The 17,471-nt window shown below is 47.4% G+C and overlaps 1 protein-coding gene across 3 annotated transcripts in view; it reads left to right on the top strand.

The window, feature by feature from the left end:
• Arhgap25 (Rho GTPase activating protein 25) overlaps positions 1 to 17,471 on the top strand; it is an 81,317-nt gene that overhangs the window by 31,921 nt on the left and 31,925 nt on the right. The window contains exons 1-4 of one of the 3 annotated variants that reach the window (XM_031382463.1): positions 4,896 to 4,980; positions 5,098 to 5,297; positions 9,231 to 9,318; positions 13,700 to 13,816. In XM_031382463.1, the coding sequence (XP_031238323.1) occupies positions 5,115 to 5,297; positions 9,231 to 9,318; positions 13,700 to 13,816 (388 nt within the window). In that variant the 5' untranslated portion in view covers positions 4,896 to 4,980; positions 5,098 to 5,114. Of the gene's footprint in view, positions 1 to 4,895; positions 4,981 to 5,097; positions 5,298 to 9,230; positions 9,319 to 13,699; positions 13,817 to 17,471 lie in introns of those variants that run through there. The other 2 variants (XM_031382462.1, XM_031382464.1) reach the window with 2 other exon arrangements.

Genomic DNA, 17,471 nt, shown 5'->3' with positions numbered 1-17,471 from the left:
TCGTAGAGCAGAGGGAGACTCAGCCATGGCCACTGTCACAGAAGTCTGCGTACCTCACTACCTCATCCTGGTGACTCTTCACTGGAGGCTGCACTGGGGGCCAGGATATAAGATGAGCAGCAACAAGCACAGAGACAGCATCCTCAGCATCCTCATCCTGTTATACTGCAAGTGGAGAGGGAGACAGGGAAGAAAGCTGCCGGGCATGGTAACAAATGCTGAGCCACATACCTGTCCCTGCTGAAAAGGGGACAGGCTGGAGAACTACCAAGTTCAGATACTGGCTCTTCTCATGGAGGTGTGGCCTGACTTGAGTCTCAAAGGGTGGGCAAGAAGTTTTAAGAGGAAATCAGTGCAAGGAGCACACTGTCCTGCAGTTTGGATGTGGAGGAAGAACAGAAAAGCCACAAAGACTCCAGGTATTATATGGGCAGCATATTTAGGCTTGATCTTCTAGGAGAGAGCCATAGAGGCTCATGGGAGATTCGTAGTCAGAAGACAAACGTAAGGGCTGTACCTAAGAAGGTCAGAGCATCAGCAATCTCATCTCTGCTGACTGCAGGAACACAGCCTATTGGGTTAGTCATAGAGATAGTCATAGGACTCCAGCTATAGAGGCCAGAGAAAAACAGGCTGGGATATGTCTGTGAGTACAAAACGGGGGTGGTAGACAGTAAGAAGTGGGAAGAGTGGTGAATCTGACTAGTAGCATGGTAAACTTGAGAACTTCCCTCCAGTGCCTGTAAGCAGCCAGGTGGGTGGGTCTGCAACGTATTAGAGAGGTCTGGAGGGGCACTGTAGGAATTCTCCTCCCCTTTCTAATTTGTTCGGACAGGTTTCCACAGTGATGCTCAGCTCATAGTGAGAAAGCACCAGCAGCCCTCCCCAGCTTTCCATCCCTATGAACCCCCTCCTCACATCCACAGCCACCCGATGCAGAGCCTCCACCAGGGCGATAGCAGAGGTGCTGCAGAGGGGGCCCCTAGGAAAGTTTGTGGTTATTTTTCAGGTCAGTGGGTCAGCAGATGGGAAGATGAGGAGGAAGTGACAGTGTCTCGGAGGCGACTTCTCTGCTCATACTTCCTTCTTTAATTTTCTCTTGTTCCAACTTGGGGCAGAAATGAGCTAACTTCTGCTGAAATAAAACCCAGGGTTCATGACATACCTTCTATTTCCCTTCTCTCACTACCGACCCTGCTACACAGTACATCTTCTATTTCTCTTTTACTGCAGACTAAAATTCAGCATGGACAATCTAATTGTACAACATGTTTTTGTAGTCTTCCGTGTCAGTGACATATAATGGCTGCCTATCTCCTCTTAGAAGAAAGTTGAAGCTTCGCTCTACACTCAAGGCCACCTCTCTGGGCCCATTAGTCCTGTCATTTACTGAGTGCTTGAAGTATGCCCTATGGAAATGTATATTTACTTAATTCTACTTATCTTAATCCACTTAATTTAACTGACCACACCCACCTACAATGACTGCTGTGTTGTCTAGCACAGTGCTAGCCAGGGCTTGGTCTTCTCTCTTCTAGCAGAAGGGTGCATCTCTGGCCTCATTGAAACCCTCAACCTGCTTTTGCTCCAGGGAATTCTACAAACACTGAGTAGCTGCAGTTTCAGTGTTTGTAGGATTGCCCACTTCCCTTGTCCCCCTATAGCCTGCTCTGCAGCCCATGCCTAGTTCATCCCTCCTCCCTGGGGGTGATTCCCGACCAAAAGTGTGAAGACCAGTTCACAGCAAAGCTTGTCACTATGACCATTGTGATTACAAGGAATTCACCAATGACAGTTGCAGATCGCCTACGAAGAGGGATTGTTCAAAGAAGTAACAAAGAATGTGAGACAAAGCCAGGACCCACCAGGCTGCTTCTCCCACACTTGTATCACCCATGAGAGGCCTGCCTGATGTGCCAGGACTGGGGGATAAGATGGGGCAGGAAGCTCCTCTGCTGAGTAGCTGGCTCACTGTGTCCCAGCTGCATTGTCCCCCTGACTGGGATCGACTTCAGCTGTATACAATGGGTACAGATCTCTCCACATGCTCTAACTTATGCTGGGTGACCCTGAACATTTGGTCATATCAAGGATGGGGGGATGTCAGCAGGCACTAGAGAAACACTGGCTACATGGTAAATGTATGGTGAGTGATGTCACTTTAGGCACTGCCTTGATGCTGTGCTGCCTTCCCTCATGTCACATGACTGTCATGTTCTCTTTGGGTCATATTTAAGAACAACTCCCACCTTCCCCAGGCCATTCTTCAGGAAACAGATGTTTTTAGGGGTGATCATTTGGGGCTTGGTGATTGTTTTCACCATAAAGACTCATGAAATTTTCTCAAAAGTAAGTATAGAAGACTATCCTAGAATTCTGTGTTCACCAACTTCCCTCTAATCTACAGTGTCTTTCTGGTTTCTGTGAATCCCGGTTTCATTGATGGATGCTTCTGATGTCTTCTACTTCTCTTGCCTCAAGCAATGATTCCAATAAGGTCTGTGGGATTCCAGGAGTGGCTCAAGAGACCTAAATCCTCATAGACACATGTGACCTTTACCTAATTTTTTCCCTTTCCATGTTGGTTCTATTTGGTTATATGGATGCTCTTCATCACTCTGCCACAAGAAAGGGGTCCTCTTCCCATATCTGATGGTACTTCAGATGAGCAGTCATAAGAGTCGCGCTGGGATGGGCTTATACCAAGGCCATAATAGCAGAAGGGAATGCCCACTGATAGCCTCACTCTTCATCTTCTTCAAAGGGTTTGTGTGAAGGACACACTCACTTTTGGTCATGTGTACCTTCTCTCTAGTACAGATGAGTCTTTTCAAGACACACCCTGACACAGAAAGATAAAATGGGGGCTGGAGAGATGGCTCAGTGGTTAAGGGAACCAACTGTTCTTCCAGAGGTCCTGAGTTCAATTTTTAGCAACCACATTGTGGCTCACAACCATTTGTAATGGGACCTGATGCCCTCTTCTGGTATGTGTCTGAAGACAGTTACAGTATACTCATATAAATAAAGTAAATAAATCTTTAAAAAAAGGACAAAGATACATTGTTGCACTGTCTTTAGCCCTTTATTCAGGTCTACTTCTCCTTGTTGCTCCATGGCCAATGCCTATTCATCATCTCACCACCCTGGTGGTTCCTTGGAGTAAGAGCTCAGCCCAGGGAAGGACTCTGGAAATAGTAAATAGCTGAGAAGAAAGACCAGAAATTCGGGGTTAGTTTAGTTTGCTTGTTTGTTTGTTTGTTTGTTTTGTGAAGGTGCCAAGTCACACCGATACAAAATGATCTCTTTACAAACCAAATGGGCATCAAGCTGACAAGTTATCTTCCATGACCACTGTCTATATGCTTTCTGGTGCTGATGGCTGTCCAATGCAAGACTCATCAAGCATGTGCTGCAACTCTTCCAGTTCCCCAGTGGGAGTTAAGGAATGAAGGTGTAACTGTCTTATAGCTATACAGAGTGACTGTGGCAGGATTGAAGGGCCCTGTTGGATGGAGTCCTGTGCACACAGCCCTGCTGCCATCTGCATTATACAGAGGACAGCTTTTGAGAGAGCAGGAGTGAGTGAGTGAAGAAAAGACTACCATCCTGTGTAAAGTTCTGGTGCCTGGAAGAATGCTGTAAACATGAATAAAGCCTGAGAACCCAGGGCCTAGGAGCCAAGTAAACAGGAGTCGTAAGCACCAGTGAGAAGTTTCCGATTAAATGTGCTAAGGGTGAGAATGAGTGAAGATGGGAAGTCTGAGCTTGAAGTGAGAGAGACAGAGGATACGCTCAAAGTTGACCTCCATCCTGATAGCTGCATGTAGTCACCGGTTGACAGACCTAAGTGTGAGCAGTTGTCACCGGTTGACAGATCTAAGTGTGAGCACCCGCCTAACTGAGAGTGGTCAGTGGTTTCTGTGTGTTGTTCGTTTAATCTTCACAATTCTACACTATAAGGACTATCATCAACAGTTTCACTAGTGTGGAAACGGAGGCCAGGAGAAGTGTCAGTCAAAAACAAGGAGCGAAAGGACAGGTCTCTCGAGTCAGGTGAGACAAAGGGTGAGGAAGAACTTGATAACTTAGCCATGTTATTAGCGACTGAGGGATCAACCAAAGCTAACGAAAGGGGCAAGAGGTAGAGGCCTTCCTTTGACAATAGAGCAGAGCACAAGCATTTGGTATCAGCGAGGACAGAGAATCAGCACAAGGTCAAGGCTTTGAGGAGCAGTAACTGATTGGAAGGTCACTGTTGAGCTGTCTAGAGAAAAGAGAAGGCAGGTGTTAGAAGAGAGGCTTGGCTGGAAACCAAGGTGTCAAATGGGTCACTTTGGAGGTACAGGAAGGAAGGAGATAGTTGTTCTGGGTGGGGGGTCACCATGGAGGTGCAGGTCAGGACCCAAGCAAAAGCCAGAACTCTGTAGGAAGCCAAAAGACAATTACAGCAGGCAGTGAGTGGAAGGATCTGGTCTCAAGTCCTGCTTCTGCTTCTGTTAGTGGTGGCAGTCTAACTAGAAACATAAGACAACTGTGCCATCCAAAGCCCTTGGCCCAGCAAAGTGAGGCAAACACAGTGGGTAGGGGACTGGAGGGCATGAGATGACACTGGCCAGAAACTCTACGAAGTGTCAAGCCCTAATGGGTTGGCATGTGATTGTGGTGTGCCGGAGAGATTGCGTTGGGCAGAGAGGTCCAAGCTAAAGGCTGGCTCCCCAGAATGGCCATAGAGGAAAACCAGGCAATTTCCGGTGGGCTCTGCAGCTGTGTGGGCCTTACTCTAAGCACAGAGCGGGGCATTATTTTGTCCCCTGTCAGATACTCCCACGCAGGAAAAGGAAGCACCTTCCGTCAGATGCTGTGGCCACTTCCTCTTCAGAGGCTCCAGCCAATCTCCGTTTTGCAGCACGCAGGGCCGGAGGCAGCTGGACTGCAGGAGCTGGTCGTCGGTTGGGCTCCTTTCAGGAGCAGGAGCCGGTGGGGTGTGGGGGACAACAGGACTCCCTCTCAGCCTCCCCCCACACCCACTCCCCTCACTCTTGACTTTGTGCTTCATTTCCCTCGGTCAGCCTGCCTGTCTGTTCCTCTCTATAGCTCGGTCGAGGAGCGTGATGACCGGGGAGCAGATGGCAGCCTTTCACCCACCAACTACTCCCAACCCCCTGGAAAGGCCGATTAAGATGGGCTGGCTGAAGAAGCAGAGGTCCATCGTGAAAAACTGGCAGCAGCGGTACTTTGTGTTGAGAGCTCAGCAACTCTACTACTACAAGGATGAAGAGGACTCAAAGCCACAGGTACCTGCTGGTGTTTCTGCCTCAGGTCCAGAGGACTGGGGCCTGCTTCAGGCAGGGGCTTACTGGCTGCTTTCACTCCTACAGGCCCTAGGGTCAGACACTTCCACCCAGGGTGGTGCTGTGGCCTTATTGTGATTTTCTCTATTTTCCCTCAGTGTGAGGATGGCAGAAACATTCTGACTAGTACAGTGTGGTTTCTGGGGCACCCCGAGTCCAGTCTCACCCCATAATGGTGGCACTGAGATGGTAACCCATCATGGTAACTTAAGAGAACTGATTTAGACACTTTGGGGGGAGGGGTTCAGTAAATATGCATTGAACAAATAATTATATTTAATTCCAAACGCATAAGGTTCTCATACTAGTTACCATTGTAGACCCTCGAAGTAAGTCAGTGAGTAAAGCAGGGGAAAGATCTACCGAACGGAGCAGGAAGCAATCACACTAAGTTCAGGGACTGTGTATTTGTTAGAAAAGACAAGTTAGGCGGAAAAGGAGGAGAATCAAGAGAGGCGTTTGGCAGGCACATTGCCATCTTAAGTGGGTTGTGAAGACTGACTTTATGCAGGTGGTGGCAATGCTAAGGAGGGGGCTGCTCGGTGGGTCTCTGGGACAAGAGCCTCCTGGGCAGAGGGAACAGACAAACAGGCTACCAGGCTACCGGGGCACATGTGACCTGTGTGGGCAGCCCAGCCTCCCCCAGGGGGTCTGGTGGGCGGGAACAGAGGGGGAGAGGTCAGAGAAGAGAGGTCAGGGGTCAGGCTGTGAAAGTCACTGAAAACATTCAGGCAGTTACGCACAGTGTCATGGGAGCCACTGCAGGCTTCTGAACAGAGGAGAGACAGCCACTAGCTTGCCGTAAGCAGATGGTTCTGTGTGCCTAATAAGGTCTGTGGGATTCCAGGAGTGGCTCAAGAGACCTAAATCCTCATAGACACATGTGGCCTTTATCTAATTTTTTCCCTTTCCATGTTGGTTCTATTTGGTTATATGGATGCTCTTCATCACTCTGCCACAAGAAAGGGGTCCTCTTCCCATATCTGATGTTGTAGGTTGAAGCGGAGAGTACCGGGCACAGGTGATACGGATGCGTGCTTACAGTGTTAGGGATGCCAGAGCTCGCTGTGGGCTGAAGGTCTGCAGTCAAGTTCAGAGTTCCATATGAGGGCAAGGATAAATCTGCAGGACAGCTTTGATCTTCAATCTCAGGCCTGGGGCTCTCCTACCTCTTCTCTACGCTGATACTCATGGTGGGGAGTGAGGGTGGGACGGGACACCATAAACCATGACTGTGGGATCCCGAGTATTAGCTGAGATCTCTAACACCCGGCTGCATGGGAGAGTTCACATCTGTGATGATGGAAGTGGGGTGGAAGGGCTTTACCAGAATCCATTAGAGAAAACAGACTGTGGCAATTAGGAAGGTGAAGCTAAGACAGATGTTGGGGTGGTTAAGCAGATGAGTGGACAAGCAGATGAGTGGAACCAAAATGAAGCAGTCACGGAGACTCCACCGAGCCAGGCGTCTGCGGACATCTGTGTGTGGTGGCTGGACTTCCTGTTCTTAATAAGCAACTCTGAGAGGCAATCGCGCTTCAGCCACCCGAGCCCACGGAAAGGGCCGCTGGGTAGTGTGGTTGTCTCCGTGCAGTGCGGAAATCGAAAGGTGTTTCCCGCGGAACACTGCGTTCTTTTTGTGGCGCTGCAATTCCTGTAACCCTTTGTGGACCCTCCTTTCTTGTTTAAAACAAGACAATACTGCCGGGCCTGTGTTTGTCACATGATCTTGTAACGTAAAACACACATGAGAGCCTGTTCTGTAAAAACAAAAACAAAAAAACGAACTAGTAACAAGGGGTAGAAGAGTCACATGAGAGTTCTGCCCCCTTCCCTTGTAAGAAATTCACGGCTGCTCGGGATCAAACTGACCGGGAATGAGTAGGCAACGCTGCCCTTCAGTCCTCACAGATGGTTGGTTTGTGTGAGATCTGTGAACATTGTAAGCAGAGTAAGAAGGCAATGGAGGAAATCGCATGATCCCCTTTCAGAGGGCTGATAAAACAAACACACTCATTTCAGATCTAAAGCTAAGAATTGTAGGAATAGATAGTTACTCCTTATAAAAGATTTATTTTACTGCGTGTTGCTGGGTATATTTGATTGTAAAAGCTGTGCTATGCATGGTAGGAAATTTAGACCATCAGAAAAAGACAAATAAAAAACTATTCACAATCTCATCAAGAAAAGCTGCCTCAATCTTGCATTCCCCGCCTACAGATAATTAGAAAGTAAGTTGTCCTGTAAGTGTGAAATAAGGCTATAATTTAGTAAATGTGGCACTTGGTCACAAATTTTGTTGAATATTAATTTTGTTCAGTATATATTAACTGTCACAATCAATGGTTACATTTCTACAATGTAACCAATGATTGTGGCAGTTAATATATTGTATAAAGTTTCTGAAGTTTAAAAAACCAATTTCTTTCTGTTGGAGAATAGAGTCAATGGTCACATATTCTCATCACAAACCAGAGCTGGTGGCTATTTTTCAATCTTCATATAATCTCCATTATCTCAATGAAATAAAGATAATCTATTTAATGTCCTATTAACTACACTATAATTTGTGACCAATTTGGGGAGTCCTGAAAATATCTAGAAATGAACTTTTATAGTTGCAGGCTAGATTCTTGAACACAAGGAATACTCTATTTCCACATTCCTGAATGTGGGTAAAGACTTGACTGAGAAACACACATCTGCAGAAATAGCAGACGAAATGGCAGCTGTCTGAATGGGCTTAGGGGAGCTGGTACATTAAAGCAACCAGGATGGCACAAAGGAAAGACTGGCTTATTTCATAATTAAAAGTCAATGTAAGAAAATAAATGGGAAACCGTGTGTGTATTTTTGGTAAACAAATGTTCTTAATATTTAAAGTATTCTAAAATTGTAAGAAAAATTCAAACCAATCGATAGGAAAATGGTCAAATTTACCAAAGAAATGCAATGGCCAATAAACATGTATTAAAACTTTGATCTAAGTAATAATTAGTGTTACACAATGCTCATAAATGAGCCACCATGCCCTCTTGTCAAAGTGGGAGAATGCTGTGCACAGCTGAAAGAGTATGATGCCCCTACCTTACAAAGAACCTTTGCCCCACATCTTGACGTGCAGAAATTTAACCTAACAGGCCTGAGGGTAGTGGGCTAGTAAGTGCTTAACAGCAGGCTCTTTGATGGTAAGTTTGTTTCTGTGTAGAATTTGCCAATTCCTGTGGTCTAAATGATCATTTCACGATTGATTCAAAAAGTGCCACATGAGGGCTGGGGAGATTGCTCAGCAGAGCCCTGGCTGCTCTTCCACAGGACCCAAGTTTGATTCCCAGAGCCTATGTGGTGGTTCACTGTCTGTATCTCCAACCCCTCTTATGGTTCCACCGGCGACAGACATGCATGTGGTACACAGCTATACATTCAGACAAAACACTCATACACATGAATCAAAACTAAATTTAAAAAAATCAAAGTACCACATATTGTCAGGAGCTCAGTGTTATATGACATTTCTACCACAGAGATAAATCACACCACAGGCATAAAAAGATGTGGTAAAGAACAGGAAATGACAATTTTGGGATAACATTATCTTTTTATCTCTTTACTTTTGAAATGATGTGTGTGTATGTGAGGGGGGAGCTATGTGCACATGAGTACAGGTGTCCGAGGACCCCAGCGGCATCAGCTTCTCTGGAGCTGACATGCTGGGTCCCTGTGCTCGGAACCAAAACCTGATCCTTGAAGAGAAGTAAGCATTCTCAACTGCTGAGCCCTTTCTCCAGCCCCAACTTAACTGCTTCCTAGTTAAAAAAAAAAAAAAAAAAAAAAAAGCTGCTCATTAAATAAAAAGTATAACCTTTGATCTTTCAGGGTTGCATGTATCTGCCAGGGTGTACAGTCAAAGAAATTGCCACAAACCCCGAAGAGGCTGGGAAATTTGTCTTTGAAGTTATTCCAGGTAGGTAGCCTGCATTTCCATTCCATGCCTAGAAATCAAGGTGATGGTCCATCGTTCAACCATGTTGTGATCTCACAGTGGCCTTTCATATAGTTGGGGAACTTATCCCAGGTCACTAGCTAGCATCAAGGGCTTAAGGGCTGCCCAGGACAAATGGGGGCCCATTTGGTGCAATCCCAGGAGCGTTCCAAGAGTCTGGCTGAATTCAGGAGCTGTAGCATGAGGCTCTGGATCCTCCCTGTGAGCAGTCATCATTGGTGCTCACACACGTTGCAGAATACTACAGCTGAGATGAGCGGTGGGATCGCCACTTGATGAGATGCAGTGATCAAATGTCAGCGGTCCTATAAGTTCTGACAGGACCTAGCGAGAAATGCAAGTTCCAGCTTTTGAGAACTTTAAGCATGACAGGTGCTACATGCCCACTGTGCACACATGGGCTGTATGCTGGAAAGCATTGCATGTCTGCTGTGTGCACATGAGCTGTATGCTGGAGGTTCCTGTTCCAAATGAAGGACATATTAGGAGCAAAGGGAATTTGGCACATACCCTGCATCTGCCACCTTGGGGCTGTTTTTTTTTTTCCTCCCCCAACCCTGACCCATCTCTTGGGGGAATGCTGGTACTGCTAGCTGTTTGCTTGCCACAGCCTTGGTCCCAGCAGGGAAGGCCAAGAGGTCTTTTCTTTTAACATTTCCTTGTTCACATGGGTGGAGAAGGCAGTGTGTCAAAGGAAAAAAGGGCCCTGCCCAGAGCTATCCTGCCCACACCCAAATCCTGGCCACACCTCTCACTGTACAGCAGCCCCTCTAACTTCTCCCCGACTCTTCCAATTTACTTGTCATGAGAAGAAGAATGACAGAGAGTATTATATGGAGATGACTGAATAAAATGTTGGGTTTGATGCCTAGTACATAGTAAGTGCCATACAAATGTGTGATATTGGACACATCTAGCAGGAGTTGTGATGCAGAGAAAAATCCTGGCTGTCTCTACAGAAAGAAAAATGAAATCCGGGTGGGTTTCATGGGTTCTCTCTTGCACCCGGTCCTCTTTTTCCTTCCATTCCAGCCTCTCCCCGTGTCTAGGAACCCCCACCCCTCTCCATCCTTAGCTGTCCAGTCTGTAGGATCGCTCTCTCCTGATGCAACTCCTGGAACACAACCACCCACAATAGTGTGTGTTCCAACGGCTGCATGTTCTACCCACAAAGTTCCATGGAAGGCTCCAGTTGAAGAAGCATTGTGAGCCTTCCACATAAACTACCTAGAAGGACTGCTCTGAGGGAGGGAAGGGAAGAGCCTATCCCTCATCATCACCTTGTCCAATATACAGCCTCCTGCAGGATCTCTCTCTCTCTCTCTCTCTCTCTCTCTCTCTCTCTCTCTCTCTCCCCTCTCTCTCTCCCCTCCCTCCCTCCTCCTTCTTCCTTCCCTTTCCCTTCCTCATTTTCTCTCTCCTTCTCTCTGCATCTCTTCCTTTCTCTCTTTCTTTCTCTGCCTCTCCCCCTTTCCTGCCTCTCTCCCTCCCCCTCTCTGCTTCTCTCCCTCCCTCTCCCTTTCTTTCTCTCTCACTCTCTCTGCCTCTTCCCCTTTTTCTGCCTCTCCCTCTCTCTCTGCCTCTTTCCTTCCCCCTCCTTTTCTTTCTTTCTCTCTCCTCCTCTCTTTGCCTCTCTTCTTCCATCCCTCCCTCCCTCTCTCTCTCCCTCTCCTTCCCCCTCTCCCTTCCCTTTCCTTCTCTCCCTCTCTCCCTCCCCTTCTTCCTTCCCTTTCCCTTCCTCATTTTCTCTCTCCTTCTCTCTGCATCTCTTCCTTTCTTTCTTTCCCCCTCTCTCTGTCTCTCTTCTTCCCTCTCCCTTTCTTTCTTTCTCTCTCTCTCTGCCTCTCCCTCCCCCCTCTGCTTCTCCCTCCCCCCTCTTCCTCTCTTCCTCTCCATCCCCCTTGCTATCTATCTTTCAGTCTGTCTGTCTTTCCTTTTGTCCCTGTCTATTCCTGTCTCAGTATCTCTCCTCTTCCCTAAGCCCTCATATGTACAAATGATCACATAGCAATCCCAAGCTTGGAGCCTCCGTTCCTGGAGCACTGTTGTTTCCAATGCTCCTTCCAGCCTGGACTGAGATATGTAAAACTTTCAGTTCATCTTTTTGTCCTCCTCTTGTGGAAGAAGCTGCTGTAAGAAACAGTATTTCTAATCAAGGCCCCCAGCTTCAGGGGTACACATAGTGTTGTCTTTTGGTTTTGACTTACAGAAGGCAACTGTTGAGGGTGAGCATCCCCTCTCTCTTGAGCTCCCCATTCCCCTGACCTTTAGCTCGAGAACAGGTGTGGGGGCCGCTCCTCCTATTGTGTAACACATCTCATTCAACCTTCATACACACCACCTCAGGATATGCAGCCATTCGCTCAACAGCATTTGTTAAGCATCTTCTAAGAGCCAGTGAAGTTGTAGGGCTTGTGGTCAGCAAAGAGCAGAAACAACCACACACAACCTAATGTCCAGTCACAGATCAAATAGCACAGGTGAACTGCATAATTTTCCTGATGGGACAGAAAATTAAGACAAAGAGAGAACATGTTCTGACTGAGGCAAGATAAAAGTAATTGCTTTGTCATTGATAGTGGAGTGGAAAGAGGACGTGTGTCACTGAGAACTGTGGAATTGGGGAAAAATTATGAAGACACCAACAGAGAAAGCTAAGTGCTCACCTGGAGGAAGCCTTTCTAAGGACAGGGATGGCCAGGGCAATGTCCCCCAAGTCCCCATGTGTCAGAGAATTCCAAGTGGACCCATGCGGTCAGTGACTTGTTTGCAGAACTGGGGAGGTTTGACAGGCACTTCTTAGCAGTTATAGGAAATTGAGCTCCTATGCTAGAAGGATGAAGCTGGGAAGGTCTGGGTACAGTGGCATGATATGGCTCGTGTTTAAAGTTCATGTGAGTTGAGAATAAAATATAAATTATAGGGCCAAGGACAGAGCAGGGTACCAGTGGGAAGCTTCGTGCAATGACATCAGAGACAGTGACGTTTCCCAAGGTCCTTCAGGAACTGGTAAACCAAGAAGATGTCTTTTGACAGTGCAGCAGACCCAAGTGTGTTCGTGGCAAAACACACCATAGAGATCATGCCCAGCAGGCCTTCCACAGGGAGGGAGAGAGGAGCAGCCTTGCTTGGTGTTTGGCTGGGCCTCATTGGGTAGAGACCTGGCATCTCTGGGCTTCAGTCTTAACAACTCTTAAGTTGGTAACAGCACAACTTCCCACCCCATTTCAAAGGAACCCCGTGGTTCCTCAGGGAGTTTTTGGTTCTCTCGTGAGTATCTTTTCTTTCCAGTTCTCCCCTGGAGACCTCACAGGAAAGGCTTCTACGGAGAGACAGTGACAAGCTGGGTTAGAATCAGCTCACTGAAAACGGTGGAAGATGCTTGGCATGCTGATACCAAGTGAAGTGGAGGAGGCCAGAAGTAAAGGGATTAGAAAGCTGGTTTTGGCAGGAAAATCCAGGGCTGGGCCCCTAGGACAGCTGGGCTTTCTTGAGATGAGCTGGTATTGTAGGAAGAGTGGGCTTCGTCAGGCTCCTGTAACAGGGGATTTCTGTGGGTTTGTCCCTTCTAACACCTTTACCACTAACACCTTCACCAGCTTAAAAAAAATCTGCATCTGCAGATTTCTGTCTCTGAGGAGGTGTAGGGAGACGTCAGGTTCCTTCTCTCCCTCATTTCTTCCTTTGTCATTTTCCCTTAGTTTTGTTCCTTCCTGCCACCTCTTTCCTCTCTGTCTTTCCCATCATTGTTTGCTCATTTGATACATTTAAGCTCTACTCAAGTTTAAAGTGAAATGGTAAACTTCACTTCAAGGTCCTGTGGATCTCCATGAGCCCTGGAACTGAGTATTGGAAACTTACCTTCTGCAAGGCTCTGTGTGGTCCGAACGCTCCGTGACAAGACACACCAGTTCTATGAGACAGTCACTCTAGGGCCCTGTGTCCTCCTTGCCTGGGGGTTTTGTTCCTTTCCAGATCTCCACAGCTCAGGCTGTCTTGGGAAGCATCCATTGTGAGTATGGAGACCAGAAGTCTCTCTGAATGCCTAACTGAATGCTGAAGTTGCTCTTCCTGTCAGTAGCAAATGGCTTCTGACCTCTGTGGAAGCCGTTCTCTGCCAAAGCCAGGGCGACAGAAAGGCCCACATTCAGTGGCTTGTCAATAGAACGATGTCATTGGCCAAAGCCAGAAAAGTGGACCTAGATCCAGGGCCACTGAGCAAGGTTAGATAACACGATTATTGTCGGCGCTTCACTTAACTAAGAAACCAGTCAGATTCAGCTTTTGCCCCTCCCCTGGCTCTGGCTCCGCCCACTCTACAACCTGCAACTCTTCCCTTCAGCCTCAAGTGACCAGAACCGCACTGGACAAGACTCCTATGTCCTCATGGCCAGCTCCCAGGTAGAGATGGAGGAGTGGGTTAAGTTCCTCAGGAGAGTTGCTGGCACGCCCTCTGGAGGTAAGAACTCTCACAACTCTTTCTGAGCAGGCCTCTGGGGAGGAGGAGGAAGCAGGCTCCAGATGCCACCTCTCTCTATGCAGTGCTCAGAGGGGAGAGATCAGAGTCCCCCAGGGGCCATTGGCCAGGTCCTCTGCCGAGTATGAGGAAAAGGGGCTTCGACGTATCTATAGACCCTCTTAGCTCCCCTCAAAAGGCCAACTCCAGATGAAATAGAACAGTAGAGAACTGTGGGTTTTCTCCACTTTGGCCAAATCACTCGCTTTGAGAGGAACAGCTGGACCTAGGTTCCTGGAGGTGTTAGCTCTTACTGCACCATAGGTACAGCCATTATGTATCCAAGAGAGCTAATGACAAGATTTGCACCCAAGGCTGGTCAGGACAGAAGAAAGCTGCCCTCCGGGGTGGGGGTAGGGGCCTCTGCTGGCCTTACAGATGGCTGGTAAATTCTGCATTTAGGCCTTTCTAGGACATACAAGGTGTTTGAGTGAGCAGTCTAGCAATGGTTTTACACTTGGCAATGGCCTGACTACAACCAACCAACAACAAAAACCTGGTGCGAAATATATATGAAATCAACACTTATGAGTTTAACTCGTTCTCTCTATTTTATAAAAACGTGGAACAGCTCAAATGGATAAGTTCACAAACTACCACTTTCCAAACATTTTTTAAAAATGAGCTACTTGTGTTGACTCCAGGAAAACTATAAATATGTAATTAATTATTGATGCCTCTTATTTTAGAGCTCATTTATGGGAGCATTCATGGTTAAATATTGATTCAATTTCCCAACAGTTTCTTTCAGAAATTATAAGAACACCAAAATAATTTTATGTAAAATTGAAAAAGTTAGCCATTTGAGTTATTTTAATGCTTCTTTGTTCCAGCCAGGGTTGCATGCTCATATTTTTTTTTTCCTGAAAGAATGTATAAAATTTTATATGCCTTATAACTTAGTTATTCTGTGTTACTATAAAACCTTTTTAAAGGTTAATTTTATTATTTGTGTGTGTGTGTGTGTGTGTGTGTGTGTGTGTGTGTATCTGTGTGTGTCTGTGTCTGTGTCTGTGTCTGTGTGTATGCATATACATGTGGTACTTGTGGAGGACAGAAAAGGCTACCAGATCTCTAGGAGCTATAGCTATGGGCAATCGGCTCCCATGGATGCTGGATCCACACTCTCATGCTCTGTAAGAGTGATTGCCTCTTAACTGCTGAGCCATCCCTCAATCGCCTATCATAGGATCTTATTGAGTCATTCCGAGGATTGTCTTAATGCAGAATAGACATCATGCCTCATGATGTTAAGGAGCAGAAAAGGTTGCTGGGTAGATACACATAGGACAGGGACTGCCTCAGGCCTCACAGGGACAGGAACTGAGAAAGGGAATTTCTATCCATTCCTCCTGGGCCCATTGACTTTTGCTTGCACATCTGCCTGTTTCTGACCAGCCAGCGGCACCTCATGCCCACACTTGTTCCACATATATTCCCACACCAGCCAACTTCTCTCTGCTTCTCCTCCCAGCACTAGCTCAGCTTCTGCAGCTCCATTGCTAACTACTGAGAGAGAGGCTCTCCCTGCCTCAGCTAGGGACCTGGGTCCGGTGGCTCACCAGGGGGTGCCTGGAGAAAGAATCCATTATAATAAAAGTATGTCTGTCAAGGCAGTCACTGACATTTGCAGCAGCTTGCAGAAAGCTCCCGGTTGGTTTAGTTGGCCACTTCCCAAGTCCTAAGCACACGCTTTTATTATAACTGTGCCAAGAAGGGTTTTCTTCTTTTTTTTATCATGCAAAAGCTTGATCCTGTGTGTTCCCTGTCTGGAATAGCTTCACCATGACCTTCCTTAAGCCCGGAACTGCATGGTCAAGAGCCTGCTGACACGTCCTTTTCCCATTGAAGGGCTTTGGCCATTGGCAGGGGTCATGAGTGTTGTCTAATTTTGCATCTGCTCTGTCTCAGGATCATCTCTGTGCTCACTCGGACCTGTGCCTTTAGTCAGCCTCATGAGAGTTGCCACACCGGCCTGCTGTGCTCTGTCCCCAAACTCAAAGGGGTCCCCTCATCAAGGCTTCAGCCACCACCCTGAGGAGGAAACAAAGTCCTGGGCATGGGGCTAGGTAGGGGTGGGGGTAGGGAGCCAGGGGCCGCACTGTGGACTTGCTTGGGGAACAATGTTAGCCCTGATGTGAGGACTACTCACTGAACCCATGTGGCAAGATCACAGAGTAAAATAAGGGAAACTGACCGTTGGTATCATTTACTTGAGAGACTGAAGAGTTCTGATCTCTCCTCCTGAACCCAGGCCACCTCTCTACTTATTGAACAACCTAGAGAATAGAACATCAAAAAGGAATGAGGAACATTTGTCTTGATCAGTCTTTTGTAGGAGTCTCAAGGGGAGGAAATAGTTTCTGGGGCCCTACTGACTCAGAATAACACACAAAGCTACAGCTGTCAAACCGGTCTATACCTGCATGCTATTTGCATCTTTTTTGTTTTTTCTTGGGGCGGGGGGAGAGTTGCTCTCATGGGCCTACCATTCTCAGCAAATGGTCCTCTGTCTAGCCACACCATCTTGCATGCACATTTATTGTTCTGAGTCAGGGGCATGGCTGAGCTTTGAAGGAGAAATAGGTAGCAATGGCACCTTAGGGGTCCAAAGCATTGTAAGACCGGTTAGGCTGTTTCTCTTAGAAGTCAGCTGACTCTAAGCAGGCTGGGGACACAGTATGTATGTAGGATGAATACATAGTTCTAAATGATCTCAAAGCCATTATTAATTGGGTGCAGGTGAGGTAAAAGTTTAATTTGTAAAGGCAAGTATCATACAGCATTTCTTAGAAAAGTCGTTCCCATGGGCCAAGCTGAGGCTGCAGAGCACAGAGCTTCCCTGCAGTTTGGGACATCACTCATTGACTCTACCCAGGTTAAGGCAGGGGACCTCAGCTGGCAAGAGTAGATGGCCGACCCCAGGAGACTGTCTGGAGAGGGGCAGGGCCAGGACTCAGTAAAGCAAGTTGCTCCTTCTAGAACTATTCCCCACTGAGCATGTCAACAGCAAGCCTTGCTGAAGTTCTGTTCCGATCCAAAGACACCCTTAGAAGATCCCATGAAGGCATGGAAACCAGCCAGAATGATAGCTGGACATGAAAAGCTTGGCCTTCCACAGTGGATGTCTGGCACACCTGTAGCTCACCTGAGTGCCAGTGTTAAGTAGGAGAAGCCACTCTGGGTAGAACTGACACTGTTTTCTGCTCCTGTCACTGAAGAGTTTTTCTGCTCCAGGTTTCCTAGCTTCTCAGGTGTCCCTCCTTTCTGATAAGCTCTGCATGTTCCTCAATGTCTCCTTAGGGAGCAGCTGCCTGGTGGCTTTTCAGCAGGTCCTGTTTCCAGAGGACCAGCTGGATGGACAGGCCGGAGCAGCCGTGCCCTGGAAGCTGGGGATGTAATCTCAAAGTCTTCCAAAGTTAAGCAGGAAAAGAACAGAGGCATTGATTTCTGACAGCTTATCCCAGGCCACACTTCTGTGTGTGTGTGTGTGTGTGTGTGTACCTGCATCCCATCCTCTCTTCTGCTCTCCTCTCCTCTCCTCTCCCCTCCTCTCCTCTCCTCTCCTCTCCTCTCCTCTCCTCTCCTCTCCCCTCTC

The sequence above is a fragment of the Mastomys coucha genome, unplaced genomic scaffold (genome assembly GCF_008632895.1).
Source record: "Mastomys coucha isolate ucsf_1 unplaced genomic scaffold, UCSF_Mcou_1 pScaffold20, whole genome shotgun sequence".
Lineage (NCBI taxonomy): Eukaryota > Metazoa > Chordata > Mammalia > Rodentia > Muridae > Mastomys > Mastomys coucha.
Note: the sequence above shows the minus strand (reverse complement) of the source record. Positions and strands in the feature narration are given on the sequence as shown.